Source organism: Pseudopipra pipra, chromosome 2 (genome assembly GCF_036250125.1).
Source record: "Pseudopipra pipra isolate bDixPip1 chromosome 2, bDixPip1.hap1, whole genome shotgun sequence".
Classification (NCBI taxonomy): Eukaryota; Metazoa; Chordata; class Aves; order Passeriformes; family Pipridae; genus Pseudopipra; species Pseudopipra pipra.
This window is the reverse complement of record NC_087550.1, coordinates 87,645,881-87,660,852: the sequence shown is the minus strand read 5'-3', so window position 1 is coordinate 87,660,852 and position 14,972 is coordinate 87,645,881. Positions and strand designations below refer to the sequence as shown.

Here is a 14,972-nt window from a genome sequence, read left to right as displayed (position 1 = left end):
AGTTGTTTTGTTTAGTTGACAGTTATTGAACTTTTAATAACATTGAGATTTCAGGTTGTTCATTGCTAGCATTTCTTGTCTTGGCACAAATTTATCATCTGATTTCAAAAGACAATGTTATCTCTAATCTAAAGTAACTCTAGTTATTCTTAATGTCACCACAGGTAAAATGTTCCAGTCTCCAGATATCACTCTTATTGTAGAGTTCATATTTATGTTTTATAAGGAGAAACCTATTGATTGGCTCCTGGACCATATCCTCTGGGTGAAAGTGTGTAACCCTGAGAAAGATGCTGTAAGTTTGTTTTTATTATAAAACTTTTTAAATGTTTTTGTGATGGTGAATGAGTTGGTTTTTGTGAGCTGGAAACTAGCATAGCGTGTGTTACTATTACTGCATGTTCTGGGAGTCTTTCTTCCTGCCAAGATTTTTATCTCAAAAAGAACAGTTCTCAGAGGCTTATAACTGTTATTGCTTCAGATTTTGGACATGAGTGCAATAGGATGAAAAGCAAAAGTTTAGTTAATTTCTGTGTGTAACAGTGCTAAAATAAACTCATGTGTAACCACTGCTGAGGCTCTGCAGAATGTCACTGCTTGAATAGCAGTCTTCGAGAAGGTTCCAAATGGGGAATAAACTTTAGATTTTGGTCCTTCGTTTCTCAAGTAGCACCCTTGCTGAAAGACTGAATAAACAAGTTCTGTGCAAGAACCTTGAACAGTGTTATATTTACACTTCAGTCTTGGTAGATTTCTGGAATGAAAACAAGAACAACTGGATAAATAGGCCTAGGTTCTTACCTTGTGTTGGTTTTTACTAATGTGATTCTTTTTTTTATTCCACCCTTCCCTTTTCCCCACACTGTTTCAGAAACATTGTGATCGACAGAAATCTAACCTACGGATACGCTTCAGGCCTTCTCTTTTCCAGCATGTTGGCCTCCACTCTTCTCTAGCAGGAAAGATCCAGAAACTCACAGTTAGTAGCCAATATTTCCCTTCCTTTCCACAGCAGGCCAATTAAATTAAAAACTTTGTGATGATTGAGAAAACAGGCATTTTCTTGTTGTCTTGTAATTCCAAGCACAGTGTATATTGCTCCAGTTGGAATTCAATCTGATATTAACCGGTTACTATTGAGTATAAGAAGTGCTAGTCTCAGCTAATGTGGATTTTTGTTGGGGATATTTTTTCTCATTTTTTTACTTTTATGGCATGCTCATCTTACTAATCTGTACAAGATCTGATGCACCCAAAATGAGTAATGCATTCGTTTTCCATTTTAGGCAAATGTTTAAGTGTAGCCACTTTGGAAAATAACATAATAAACAAGGTTATCTGACCAGCATGATGTTTGTCTGTCTTTCAATTAGGATAAAGACTTCCTGAAACCATTACTGCATAAAATCCACGTGAATCCACCTGCAGAGGTTTCGACATCTTTAAAAGTCTACCAGGGGCATACACTAGAAAAAACCTACGTAGGGGAAGATTTTTTCTGGGCTGTCACGCCAGTTGCTGGAGATTATATTCTTTTTAAATTTGACAAGCCAGTCAATGTAGAAAGGTTAGTAATTATTTGCCTTTGGTCTCATATATAAAGTTGCTTGTGCCAAGAATGTTTGAAGATAGAATTTGGGACTGTCTTTATAACCTAAAGTGAAATGACATAGGACATTTGGAGTTCAGCTGAAACTATGATCATTACTGTCTTCCCTCCAAATCTTTTACTACAGTAAGTTTTGTCTTGCTTTTTAATTTTTTTTTTCATTTAATCTGGAGCTTTTTTGATAAATGCAGTGCAAAACCAGCACTTCTCTGACACTTCATAAGAGAATTTAAAAGAAGCCAATTTGGTTCTGCTTGTATTTGGTTGGTCTGCTTCTAATTACAGTGCAATTGTACAGCATGGTATGTGGTACAGTATGTTGTGCCCTGCGGCTTCAGTCCCTTGGTTGTCCAGATCTGAAATCGTGCTGGAGCATATCACGATGTCCCCAGACCTGAAAGCTGGGAGCTCTGGAGGGTCATGTTTTTTAGATGTAGCTTTAGGGCTTGAAAAAAGTCACCATGCTTTGGTGACTCCAAGTTGACCTATTTAAAAAACATTAAAATTGAACAAAAAAAAAAGGGGGGGTGCCTTCAAAATACAAATATCTGTGATTTGTTAGAGGACTAAAAGTGACTTCTTTTTAGCTATTAGTTAGATTAATTAAGGATAATAGAGTTTGCACTGTAGAGATTAGTCATCCTTTAGTTTTATTGAGACTGATCTGCTGCTTTGCTGCTACTGTCTTGCCAACATGGTAGTCCAAGACTTATAAATGGTTTATTTAATGTCTATTTAGGTGCTGCTATGTTAGTAGATTCCTTTTCTCCTTACTTCACATAACTTAATGCGTTCTTTTTAGGCCAATGCCTATAACCCTGTAGAAAAGTTTCTTTGAATGAATTTAACTGGGTATTAAGGAGCCCTTTTTGCAGTCCTGAACTGAATACAGTTAGTCAACTTTTGTGCCTTGGTACATTATCAAAGGCTAAGTCTTCACCTTGGCTTAGTGCAACAGTGAGGATCAGTAGTTTCCTTGTCACTATGTTGTTCCAAACTAGTCTGACCTGTGAAACTCAAATTTGTTGTTTGAGATGTCAATTACTCTTTCAGTTGATTTCTGTACTTTAAAAGACTTTCCCAGTTAGCTTTCCAAGATGCATGTGTTAAGGAATATGACTGCCATACCTCCTTGGATTAAAGGCAAAATATTTTTTTTAATCCTATGCCAATAGTTTTAAAAACACTTTGTTTTGATTTCGTTTTGATCACATTTTCCTTTTTAAAGCTACGAAGTAAATGTTGTCCATTTTGTTGTGTTTGTGTGGTGTTTATTTAAAAAAGAATCTATGTTCTGAATAGGGTAAGTGTAAGCAGCAAATTTTGATCTTGAGTGGATTAGGATGAGCCAAATGCTCAATGGCAATTTTGGAAAGCATTGCTAGCAAGTGTCATAGGTCAGCACTGTTATAAAAAATGACATGCACAGGTCTGAAGAGAAAAATTTTTGATACGTATTTGCCTGAATGGTGGAGGGAACTGGGGGAATGAGTAAGTACTAATTATCTGTGCAAAACGTGGGAAAATAGTGTTTATTGTTGTGCCCTGGAAAATTGTAGCTAGGCCTAAGGTAGTTAACCTCTACATGCTGTGTTAAGAACAGTCTTAGCAGTAGAGGATTATATCTTTTTTTTATGCTATTATTTTGATTTATTGAAGAAATGCATTTTAGTTTTAGAAGAAGGGAAGTATCTTGCGTTCTGTTGCTTCCTCAAAGCAAATCCACCAATTAGAATGGTGCTACCTGTTCAGACTTAAGTTTAAGGTTATTTGAGCTATCATTGCAAGCCATTTCAAAGTTTATTATGAGTTTTAACTTCTGTTGCCACAGTGTCCTCAAAAATACAGTATTTTGCCTTTCTGAAGTTAGTGACTGATTAGAGCTACAGATGTTTTAATTTCAAATTGTTGGGGGCTTGTTTTTGTTTGTCTACATAATTTGAACAGCAGCAGCAGATTTTTGCAGGTGAAGGTCTAATGGAGCAATGGTATTTCCTGATATTTCAAGGATGCTTGCTGAGGCAGTCAGAAATAAAACTGTGACTTGCAGGTTGAAACACAGAAAAGGGAAAATGGACCAAACATTACAAGACTTACCTGGTAGGGAAATACATCTGATAGTAGGAATTAAGAGTAGAAAATACACCTTTTATAGCCATCCTGTGTCTGTGAAAGGATGCAACAAGTTGTTTGGGTTTTTTTAAGTAATAGAAAAGCTCTTGGAATTTAAAGAAAATTTTGTCTGCCAAGTCAGTTTGAGGTATAACTGCTTAGTAACTCCCATAACAAATTCTTGATGAAGAAGTTTTTTAATGGAAATATTGACCACAGCTCTGACTGAATGAATGGCAGGTCTGTTACACTGTGACAGAACACTAACTTGTTCCTGTAGTTTATTTTTCCATGCCAAGTGTTTTGCTGAACTGAATTTGAGTTTTCTGCAGTTCAGTAATTAGCTTTCATTAAGTCTTTAAATATTTATGTTTAAGATCTGAGAATAATGTCAGGAATAACACTGGCAAGGATCTCTTAATAGCTTAAAATGAGAACTGAGCTCACTTCACTGAGCAGAAAGCATCATGTGTGGCTATTTTATTCAAGACCCGGTTGGCAGATCCCTGCTGAATACTGAACAGTCAAATAGGTGGTCGTTGTTCTAAACCACACCTGGAGAATGTGTAAATTGAAATCTTCTAACAGTTATTCTAGTAACAAGCTCTTGCACTGAACCTTTTTAGTTTTTTTCCAAGCAAAAGATCTCCAGCCACAACACCAATGTCCCTTAATACTATGTTAGGGTCTCACTCTGGTTTTTGCAGTAAGAAAATACATACATTTCTTTTAGTAGCATATCCTTGAGAATGAAAGTAGATTGAAGGACTTTCTTCTTAAAAACAAATTGCACAGCAGTGTTGAAGTATGGTTTGGTTTTGGTTTGTTGTTCTGAGTTTTTTTTTTTAAATAAATTGATAAATGCTCAAAATAGCCTACATTGTAAAGATAAGAAATACTGAATTTCTGTCCCTCCAGGTTGTTTTATAATTATTGAAATCCACTTTGCTGTTTTGGTATGTACACTGCTGTTCCAAACACAGATTTAATTATTAAAACTGAGAGTTAAATTTAAGAGTTTCTTTATGAACCAACCAAAACACATCTGAGAAAGATGTTCCATTGCAGCACTTAAGTGATAGTGGTGACCATCATCATCACAGCCATTTCAGAGTCCTCCTTATAGATGTGATTGACACAAATCAGATATGGTGTTCAAAGAACATGTGCACTAATTACTTGGAGGAAGCCCTTGGAAGTGCATAACCTATGACTGTTATAATTAGATTATGTTTACACTTGTCTGCAATAGAAAATTAGAATGGATATTTTTAAAAAGAGCTTCAGGTTTGCTTCAGTATAAATAGGTTTCAAATGCTGATCTGTATTTTATAAAATAAGCTGCAGGAAAGGACAAGTATGTATTTTAAACTGTGGAAAGAAAAAAACCAGCAAAAACCAAAACTCGGCCTCACCTCACTACTATATATATCTAAGTTTGCTTTATATTTTTAAAATATGAGGCTCATCATTTCTTGTATATAACTGCTTCACAGAATCACTAAATCATCAAGGTTGGAAGAGGCCTTCAAGATCATCTTGTTCAACCATCAACCCAGCAGCACCATAATCACCCTAAACCATATTCCCAAGTGCCACATACAGACAGCTCTTGAACACTTCTAGAGATGGTGACTCCATCACCTCCCTTGGCAACTTATTCCAATGCCTAACCACTCTTCTGGTGAAAAAATTTTTCTGATACCTAATCTGAATCTCCTCTGTCTCAGTTTAAGGCCATTTCCCCTGGTCCTCTCACTGCAGGCACAGTAGAAGAGAACAGCACTCCTCCTTTCAGGTAGTTGTACAGAGTAACGAGGTCCCCCCTGAGCCTCCTCTTCTCCAGACTAAACAACCCCAGCTCCCTCAGCTACTCCTCAAGAAACTTATGCTCTAGACTTTTCTGCAACACTGCTTGGTAGTGTTACTTGGAATATTTTCAGAAGGATTAGCAGTTTCCTTTTTTGAGGGGAGGGGAAATCTGTTTTTTGTTTGTGGTGGTGTGGTTTTTTTCATTCTCCCACCCCGCCCCCCAGCACTGCTTTTATCTCTACAGTTGCCCCATAGTTGTCCTCTTAGCAGCTTACTGGGTAGTCATCCTAATGTCACATTGATTATTAATAAAATGATTTTATAAGGTAAAACTTGCTGACTGGAGTTCAGTTTTAAAGTGAAATCTTAATACTTTGACGAATCAGTTTGTAGATTACATTTACTACCCTGCGCTCTGTTATTGGCATAGATACTGAATGTGCAGTATTTGAGACTAATAATCTAATTTTCTGTATTGTTGACCCTAGAATCCCAGGGAACACGTGATGTTAACCTCACATGTATTTCCTGTGGCATCTTCTCACAACATAGAATTATCATGCAAGTCATGTTAGTCATGCAAGAAATATATATTTGACTAAGCTAGAAAATTAATGTATTGAGTGTGAATAGGGTCTTGTTGAGCTTCTGGTAACTAAACATATACATTATTTTGTCTGCATTGAAATTATTGTGACAGTGCTGAAAAATAATGTTACTTCATAAAAAGTAACAGATGCTTGCCTGGTATTTTGTAAAGGAAAATAAATGCAGCTTTTAAAACAGGTTCTCTAGCAGTGAAAATTAAAAGGAACTTTTTTATTTAAGTACAGCAAAGTTATAAATACAGTGCAGTCAGCCATGTATGCATCTAAAATGTAAGTATCCGTCCTATGGGATGCAGGTCCTGTGGGTAGAGCAATACTGGATGAAATGCATTACAAAGGAAAACCGACTTTCTAACAGCTCTATAAAACCGTAAGTGGAACTTTCTCATCATTTGCTTTTGCAGTAACAACCACTCAAGGCCTAGGGAACTGCAAAATCGTTTTGGTTTTAGATTAGTACAACAGTGACTTGACTGATGTATAAGTTGTTCTTTGTTCATAATCACTGTTCATTGTAGAAGCTCCCTTTCAGTGTCATGCATTAAACCTTTCATGGGCAGTTCTAGCTCAAGGACCACATATAGGTGCACACACACACAGAGCGTATGATTTAGAAATAATCTTTGTTCTGATTCTAAAGATATGTGTTATTAAAATTTAACACCATCTTCATTTTATTAAGCTTTTAATGGTAGTGTCAGATGATAGGCAATATTTCAAAATCTCTTTGTTTTATAAAATGTTTTGGTGTTTGTCAGTATATTTCAGGTGGGATAATACTTTTGGTGTACATAAAAGAGAATTTGAGGACTTTAGTTTCTGTGTTTACATAAGCTCCTGTACTAATGAGTTGAAATCCTCAAATGGATGCACTGACAGCAGGGATTTGGCAGGCAGGCTCCCAGCCACTGATGCTGTTTGCTCCAGGCATGGAACTCTGCCCATAACAGTGAGGCAAGGACTTCATATGAGACGGGGAAAAAAACTCAAAGTGTGGATCAGAGACAGAAGAAAAGAGCTGCCTAAGCCAAGGACATGCTGCTTCCTCCTTAATGGCAATAATATTCAAGATTTGTGTGTTTGGCAGCGTTTCTGGATTTACAGTTCTTAGTCAGAAATCTTGGAGGCTTAATGCTATTGCCTAAATGTTAGATGTCTAATGCCACTTGAGATACTCTAAAATACTTCACCTGATTTCCAGAAGGACTTGAATCTCTGAGATGTCATAATTGCATCTTTCCAGCCTGTGATCAGGTCATATACCCAAGTGCAATCTCAAATGGTGGCAAATGCCTATGTTTAAGAAAACTGACTGAAGTGTGCTTCCCCAGCTAAGCTGAGGGTGTAAAAAATGATTATGTGCATACACCCACATATATACACACACATACTAAAACCAAAACCCCAACAAAACCTTTCTACATTTGATTGGATTAAAAATTCAGTAGAAATAACCTTGTAAAAGAACACAATGGCCTTTTAACTGATGTGGTGGATAAGTGAGTACATTCATAAAGGATAAGAACAGAGATTTCCATACAGACAACAGCCCCTCCCCTAAAAAAACAACCAACCACCCACCACCACCAAAAAATCCAAACAAACAAAACCCATTCACAAAATACCAAAAAAACCCAAACCACCTCCAAAATTAAAAATTTGAGACTCTTTCTTATTATTCTTGATGTGTGCATACTCCAGAGAGACAGTGCAGCATAAGAAAGTGGATGTCATGGTCCTCACTGGGAAACAGAAGGCACAAGTAGTCTGGGGAATGAGATTTTCCTACACAGCTAAATGCCTTCTTTACCGACTGCACAGCTGAATAGGGTTAGGAAATGGTATGGGAAAAGATTGAGTTTGAGAGTTGTATGAGAAAATTAATTTCTTAGATATGTGCTTGGTAAAAAAGACTAAGACTGCTATCTAAAATCCTCCCATCACCTCTTCAGTCAAGCTATTTTGTGGTCTGTTGACAAACATGAGAAAGTTCTCTCCTTTTGGTGCACTAGTTCTTTGCACAGAAGTTAATGGGGTGGGGTTTTTTGGTGGTCTTTTTTTTTGACAGGGGAAAATTTTTGTTTGTTTCATTGAAGTTTTTTTTCTGAACTGGGAATTATAACATGATAGGAAAGCTCCTACTTCATTGCTTACCTAGGTGAGTACTTGGCAGGTGTATATATATAGACCTGAGGAATTAGGCTTTTTTTTGAAGTATAAGCAATTTTTTCAAAAGACTGTAAGATGCATAAAGAATAGGAGAATAAATTGAACTTGAGAGAAGGAAATTATTCATCTTCTGTTTGTATTTTGAATGAGGAAATAGTTTTCAGTGACAGTAGAATAACATTTCCTGATTAGGATTCTGGGAAAGTGACACAAAGGAGCTAGATTAGTTTTCTTTTACCACCTTTGCATCCAGTGATCAAAAATACTGGATGGGATTGGTGAATAATGACCCTTGCAGTGGATGATGGCATCTGTAGAGAGCCAAAAATTTGCTGACTGAATGTTGCTTTTATAGAAATTCATGTTGTGCAGAATTAAAAACTGCTATGCTGCATGTTGCTATGGATAATTTGCTCAAACATGGAAGGAAACATTTCCTCTCTGCCTTCCCACCTATTTTCCTTTCTGAAAATGGGATATACTAAAATACATCATTTTGCTAAAAAGAGACATAAGGAGGATATGTGACGAAGAGGATTTGATTCCTGATGTTTACAGAGCATAAAGACCTACCTTATTAAATAGATTCTTTGAATATTTGTGTTTAGCATCAAGTGAGAGAACTTGTTTCCTTCAACCCAAATATAATGTCAGTGGATGTGAATTGTGCTGTTCAAAGAATTTTTGTATATTATTTCCTGTGATAAAGCTGCCGTAATTTACAGGTAAAATTATTCTGTGTATTCTGTTCTAATTTTTAATTAGAACACTTTCTATATATTGAGAAATAGTTGGCGCTTATATTTGTTTAGATAAAATATAAAGGACAGATTTTTTTTTTTATGCTTAAAAGACATCAAATTAGGGAATAAAGAGAATAATAGTGTTTTCGGCCTAAATATACTTGGATGTGAGAGAAAGAGAAGAGAGACATCCCTTCATAAGCAAAACAGGGGAAGGATAGAGAGGAGTGTGTAGCTGGGATTTTTTTTTTCTTTGAAAGCACAGGTGATGACAAAGCTTAGCCATTCAAAGAAGAATATTAAAGCTAGCAGTGCAGATTAGTAATATTTATATTAATTTATACACTGCTTCTGGGGGATATTACAAGAGGTGAGAATCCTTCCGCGTGCTTACTACTGGGGGAGTTCTGAATCTGAGTGTAGGCTTTTAAAGTACCCTAGCAGTTCATAGAATGACAGAATATGCTGAGTTGGAAGGGACCCATCAGGATCATCGAGTCCAACTCCTGGCCTTGCACGAGACACCCCAAGAGTCACACCGTGTACCTGAGAGTGTTGTCCAAATGCTTCTTGAACTCTGTCAGGCTTGGTACTGTGACCACTTCCCCAAGGAGCCTGCTTCAGTATTCAACCATCCTCTAGGTGAAAAACCTTTCCCTTATAAGTAACCTAAACTTTTGTCAGTGTATTAATGATAATTGTGCTTCTGCCCTTCCCTCCCTTTGTGTGTTTGGATGTGTATGAATATTTGTTTCAGCTTATTGGTTGGGTTTTTTTTTTCCCCCTCTATTCGGTGTGATTTATATGTGTATCTAGTTCCACGGCAACAAGTGAAACCCTCAGCTTGGGTAAATACTCAAGTTATTGAATATGAAAACTGAAAGTTTTCTTTGTAGCTTTGGCTTTGCTCCATTTTGTTCGTTAGTTGGAGTATTTTTTGTTTGTTTTAAACCTTCAGTGCTCTTGAAATTTTGTGTAATTTTTATGCTACATGAGATACTGATGTTTAGCATCCTCTTACTCTTATACTCCATTGAGGTCATGAGCAGAATGTATGTAAGTTAGTTCATACATTTAATAATGCATAATGCAGAGAGGAGGTTTGTCTCTGTGCTTGAATATCTAGAGTAGCTAGTCATTATCTTTGACCCGCGACTCTAAAAAGACACTGCCAGAGGAAAAGGTTCTCTAAGATTCAGGTCCATTGATACTACATTTACTAGTAGTAAGTTAGAGTTGCTTTTCTCTGATGACTTTCATAAAAAATGTTCAGTTGTGCCTATCTTTGTTTTTTTTTTTTTGTCATTAAAGAAGCAGTGAAGTAATATTCTGTAAGGTAACAGTAGGGTTTTTTTTTAACTTTAGGTGAATTTGTGTTTGTTTGGGATTACTATATTTAGAGATCTATGGCTTTCGGAATTTTAATTTGAAGGAATGGTTCACAAGGTGTTATGTTTAAGCAGCAGATAGAAAAGAAAATCTTAATGATTCCACCCTAAGAAAAATGGCAGTTAATTTGGAAGGAAAACACCATGTTTTCACTGTTTACATGGACTGTCATATATAAATCCCAGGACAGGTATCAGTAATTTAGCAGGTGAAAGTAAAGCTACTTCCAAGTCTTTCAGTATCCCTATTGAGAAATACCTGTCACAATCTGCAAACCTTAGAGTCATAGAATCATGTAGCTTGGAAAAGACCTTTAAGATCATTCAGTCAAACTGTAAAACAGTGTTTGTCTTGAAAGAAAAAGGACTGGGCCAGACATCTTATTAGTGGATGGAGGATTAAACAAAAGGAAAAAAAGCCAACCTTGTAATCCTATGACCATCAGCTGAATTACTCTACATTAGGGATTTAATGAAGACCCCAAATGTGCTGTGAATATCTCTGTGGTTTTTAGAAAAGTCTGTTTTATTTAAGAGGTGTCAGATAAATAAATCAGCTCACTAGTTAGGGGACAAATGTCTTCTCCCCACGTGGGAGGGGGAACTCCATAATGCTGTCTTGTCCAGTTCAATATCTAGCATGTCAGCAAATTTGTAAAAGTTGGCTTGGCATATATAGAGTGCAAAACCAAAAGGTTTGAGGAGGTGAGGACAGGTTCCTTAAAAGCCAATTCAAGGATTTTGGGATGGCAAATTTAACTGACATTTGTTTCAAAATGGGTTTTACTCTCTCAACCCATTTCCAGCAAATCTCCACTGCAAAATCTCCCATCAGGAAAGCAAGTTTCACAAAAGCATAGCTCACGACACTTATTTTAGAAGTTGTAGAATATCTGTAAATTGTAAATTAAATTTTATTTCAATATAAATTTTCTAATTTGTAAATTTTATTTCTAAACAAAATGTCATAGATATGAATTGACTGTGTATGTGTATTTATACTTCTGTTTTCAATCTGTGTAACTTTTTATGTTTAAGTAGGTGTTATCTGTCAAGTGTTGAAGTAAGACTCAGATATAAAAATATCCCTTCCTTCCTAAACATAATTTAAAATGTGACATATGCATGTGTTGCATTTGTGTGTGCATATGGATAGTTATAGAAAACACAATAAAGAAGCAGGTTTGATTACAGGGAAGTCTGGAAATCAGGTTTGATTAATTACCACTGTAAATTGTTCTGGCATTGTGCCAACCTGTGAGTGCCTTGGTCTAATGGAGTGACAACTGCTGAGGGGAGGAAACTGCGCTTGGGTCTCTAAGTTGATAGCACAGTAGGAGAAATGGTTGGCTGTGGTTGTATGCTCACAGGGTTGGTTTGAAAAACAAACCAACCCCAAATAAATAAGTAACACTCCTTCCCCCAGCCCCCCCCAAACAAACAAAAACCCCTTACAACTGCTCCTGCCCCCTGCCCAACTTCCCCCAAATGTCCCATCCAAACATCCCAAGTCACTTCAGTGAGAACACAGTGATTGCAGATCACAGAGAGTTTCTTTGTCCTCTCAGAAATGAGTGCTAATGAAAAGCAGAGTGTCCGTGGTTTGGGTGGAGCATTTGATAGGAACACCTGAGATAGGAAGTGTTTGATCACTTGCATTTTAAAATAAGTCTCCTTAAAATTTTCAGTGTTTTCAAGAGAAAAAGTGCCCGGTCTTGCTTAGGATATATGACAGACTAAGGAATGGCAAATTATATCTACTATGTCAGAAGAGAGCAGAAAATACTTTTAGTTTTCCGGTCAGCTTTGTCAAGAGTTTTCTTTGGCTTGCTATTGAGATGTGCAATGAAGGCGTCTTCCTAGAAAGGATGATTCTTTGGGGTTTTTTGGATATCATTAATGTTTAGCAAAAGTTACAAGATTTTTCTCAAAAGAGCTGTGGATGTTTTATGTAGCTTGCATACTTAAGAATTGACTGATCTTTACATTAAACTGCAGTGGGGAAATTATTTTTCTTGAAGCACATACAGTTCTGAAGCTTACTCAGTCCAGTTCTGTTTTGCAGTTCAGCTGTGCAGTTCTGCTGAAACCAGTGCAATAGAAATCAATGTGGCTTTCTTGTATCACAATGGGTGCTTTTCCTTCTTTTCTGAGCATTGATAAAAGAAAAGTTCTATGTGTGTCTGTATTTTCTTCAAGTACTTATATGATTTTCGGGTCACAGACATTTCTAAGTCAGGATCAGAAAGCTCTGTTTTTTTCTACTTGTCTTCTAGCTATGCAGTATGGATTAATGGCAGGTATTTACCTGATTTCAGACATACTGGATAAAGACAAACTGGAATTTCCATCTTCAACTATGTCTTAATAAATTGCAAATTGAGCTAATGTTTGTAATTGTAATCAACTGATAATTTCTGAACTAATTTTGTCTCTGGCTGGTGACATGTTTAATGTTGAAAATGGTTCTCACTCTTAGTTCTGATTGAAGAAGATTTGAAATGTGTTGATAGATTTTTACATATTCATTTAAACATAATAAAATAAAATGGGCTTGTTAAAAGTGGCATCTGAGTAGGTGTAGTATCTAGGTGGTTTTTGACAGTAATCTGAATAAACTTTCTGGTCCACTAGAAAAAAGGGTGAGTGATGAACAATTTTTCAAGCATTGATACCACCTAGTGGTAAAAAATATTGTTACTTTTTTATGTAATATGTATTCAGAATAATATGAAGTTTGAGTTATATATAAAGAAAGGGGAACTAAACAGTCCGTTTTGCAACATTATCTATACATACAGGACTGCAAAAGCTGTTTTGAGAATGGGCAGCTAGAATATGAAAACTTGCACTTCACTGACTGATGCTGATAGGGATGTTTAGGGATAGGTTTAGATACAGTTTTAACATATTTACTCTGCACCATTAAAAAAAATCATTAAATGCACAACTGAATGAGGGTTATGGGGACTTTGTACAGGTGTAAAAAAAAAAGGTCCTTTTAACATAGGTGTTTGTTTGTTTGTTTAAATAAATCTGTCTTTGGACCAGAACTTTGAATTCAGGTAACATTGAGGGTGTGGATATGGGTTGGGAATTCCTGGCACAATCATCAAAGAGATTTTGCAATGAACCAGGGTGGAGAGTTGGACTTGGGAAGCCCTGGCCTGGCAAAATATTGACTTAGATAAGTTCCCAGAAGTGGTTCAGAATGGATCTGCAGCGTTCATCCTGTGGGTACAAGGAGAAGATGACGTGTGAAGGGGACAGGCTGAAGGAAGGCAGGGCTCCTGCTTCTGTAGGTGGTACCAGTGTGTGCCAGGCAATATTGACTACAGCGATGGGTGCTTTGTATAATGCAATCTGTCAAAATCAGATTATGGAAACTCCCTTTCTCAGTAAAATGCTCTCCAATTACTCTTTAAAAAATGAAAAATTTTAGCCCTTTCAATTACAGTAGTATGTGAAACTGTCTTATCCCCATCTGACGTAGGTCCAGTTATAAAGTTATGTTTATCCTTGTAACACCTGCAATGTGAAGATTAGCATGTAAAATAGTAACAAAGCTAATTCTGACTGATGTATGTAGGCTGTTTTATTTTTCCCCTTTCGTGTATAGGTACTTGTTTCACAGTGGCAATCCAGAGCATCCAGGAGACATACTTCTAAACACGACTGTAGAAGTTTTGCCTTTCCAGGTATGAATGTATTGATTTTTGTCTTCTTCATTACAGGATAAAAGCAAAATCTCTTAACTTCATTGACTTTTTTAAAAGAGTAAGGGAGACATAAATACTTGTTTTGAGTGTATGATCTTTTTGCTCTGATGCTCTCACAATTCTTCTTCTTTTAATTGGATCTGTTCACAGAAGACTGTGGTAACTATTCAGATGTTCATTTCAGAGTGCAGTCTGCTACAAGTGCTGTTGATAATTTGGTGGTGAACAAAGTCATTTTTGTCCAGTTCACTGCTACTATTTAGAGCATAAAAACCCCCAGTCTTCCCTCTCCCATGTATTTAGAAAAATGAGAAACCTAACTCAATCTGCTTTTTGACGTAGTAAAAAAGTCTTAATTCAGGAATTGACACACATCCAGACCTTACTATATACTGAAATATATAGGTTCTTAAACGGAATGTGTACCTTTCTCCTGATTATTGATTTTTTTCCCCATAAATCAGTCAGAGTTTTGTCACAGGAGAGCACTTCTTTATCTAAAGTATATTCTTGTTTGACACCAGATGGTATGGGTTCTTTTTCTTCAACCAGATATTACAGCTAACCACTTATATCACAGAAGTCTGTGAGAGGATTAAGATATTACTTAGGACAAGTTTATTTTATTTAGTACTAAAATGGCAAAGTTTTTCTATCTTCTCCCATTTACCTGGTGTAGGAATCTTGACATCTATGCCTAAATTGCCATATTCTGAATCTTTGTTTTTTAACTTACTTTTTATTTATTTTTTTTTAAATTAAATAATTATGGAGGAGTTCACATATCCATTTTTGCAGTCTGTCTTCCTTGG

At 36.3% G+C, this 14,972-nt stretch overlaps 1 protein-coding gene across 2 annotated transcripts in view; it reads left to right on the top strand.

The window, feature by feature from the left end:
* Positions 1–14,972, top strand: part of MGAT4A (alpha-1,3-mannosyl-glycoprotein 4-beta-N-acetylglucosaminyltransferase A) — a 79,042-nt gene that overhangs the window by 55,632 nt on the left and 8,438 nt on the right. For both annotated transcript variants that reach the window (XM_064646263.1, XM_064646264.1), the window contains exons 10-13: positions 165–295; positions 872–979; positions 1,374–1,567; positions 14,061–14,139. In XM_064646263.1, coding sequence (XP_064502333.1) covers positions 165–295; positions 872–979; positions 1,374–1,567; positions 14,061–14,139 — 512 coding nt within the window. The remainder of the gene's footprint in view (positions 1–164; positions 296–871; positions 980–1,373; positions 1,568–14,060; positions 14,140–14,972) is intronic.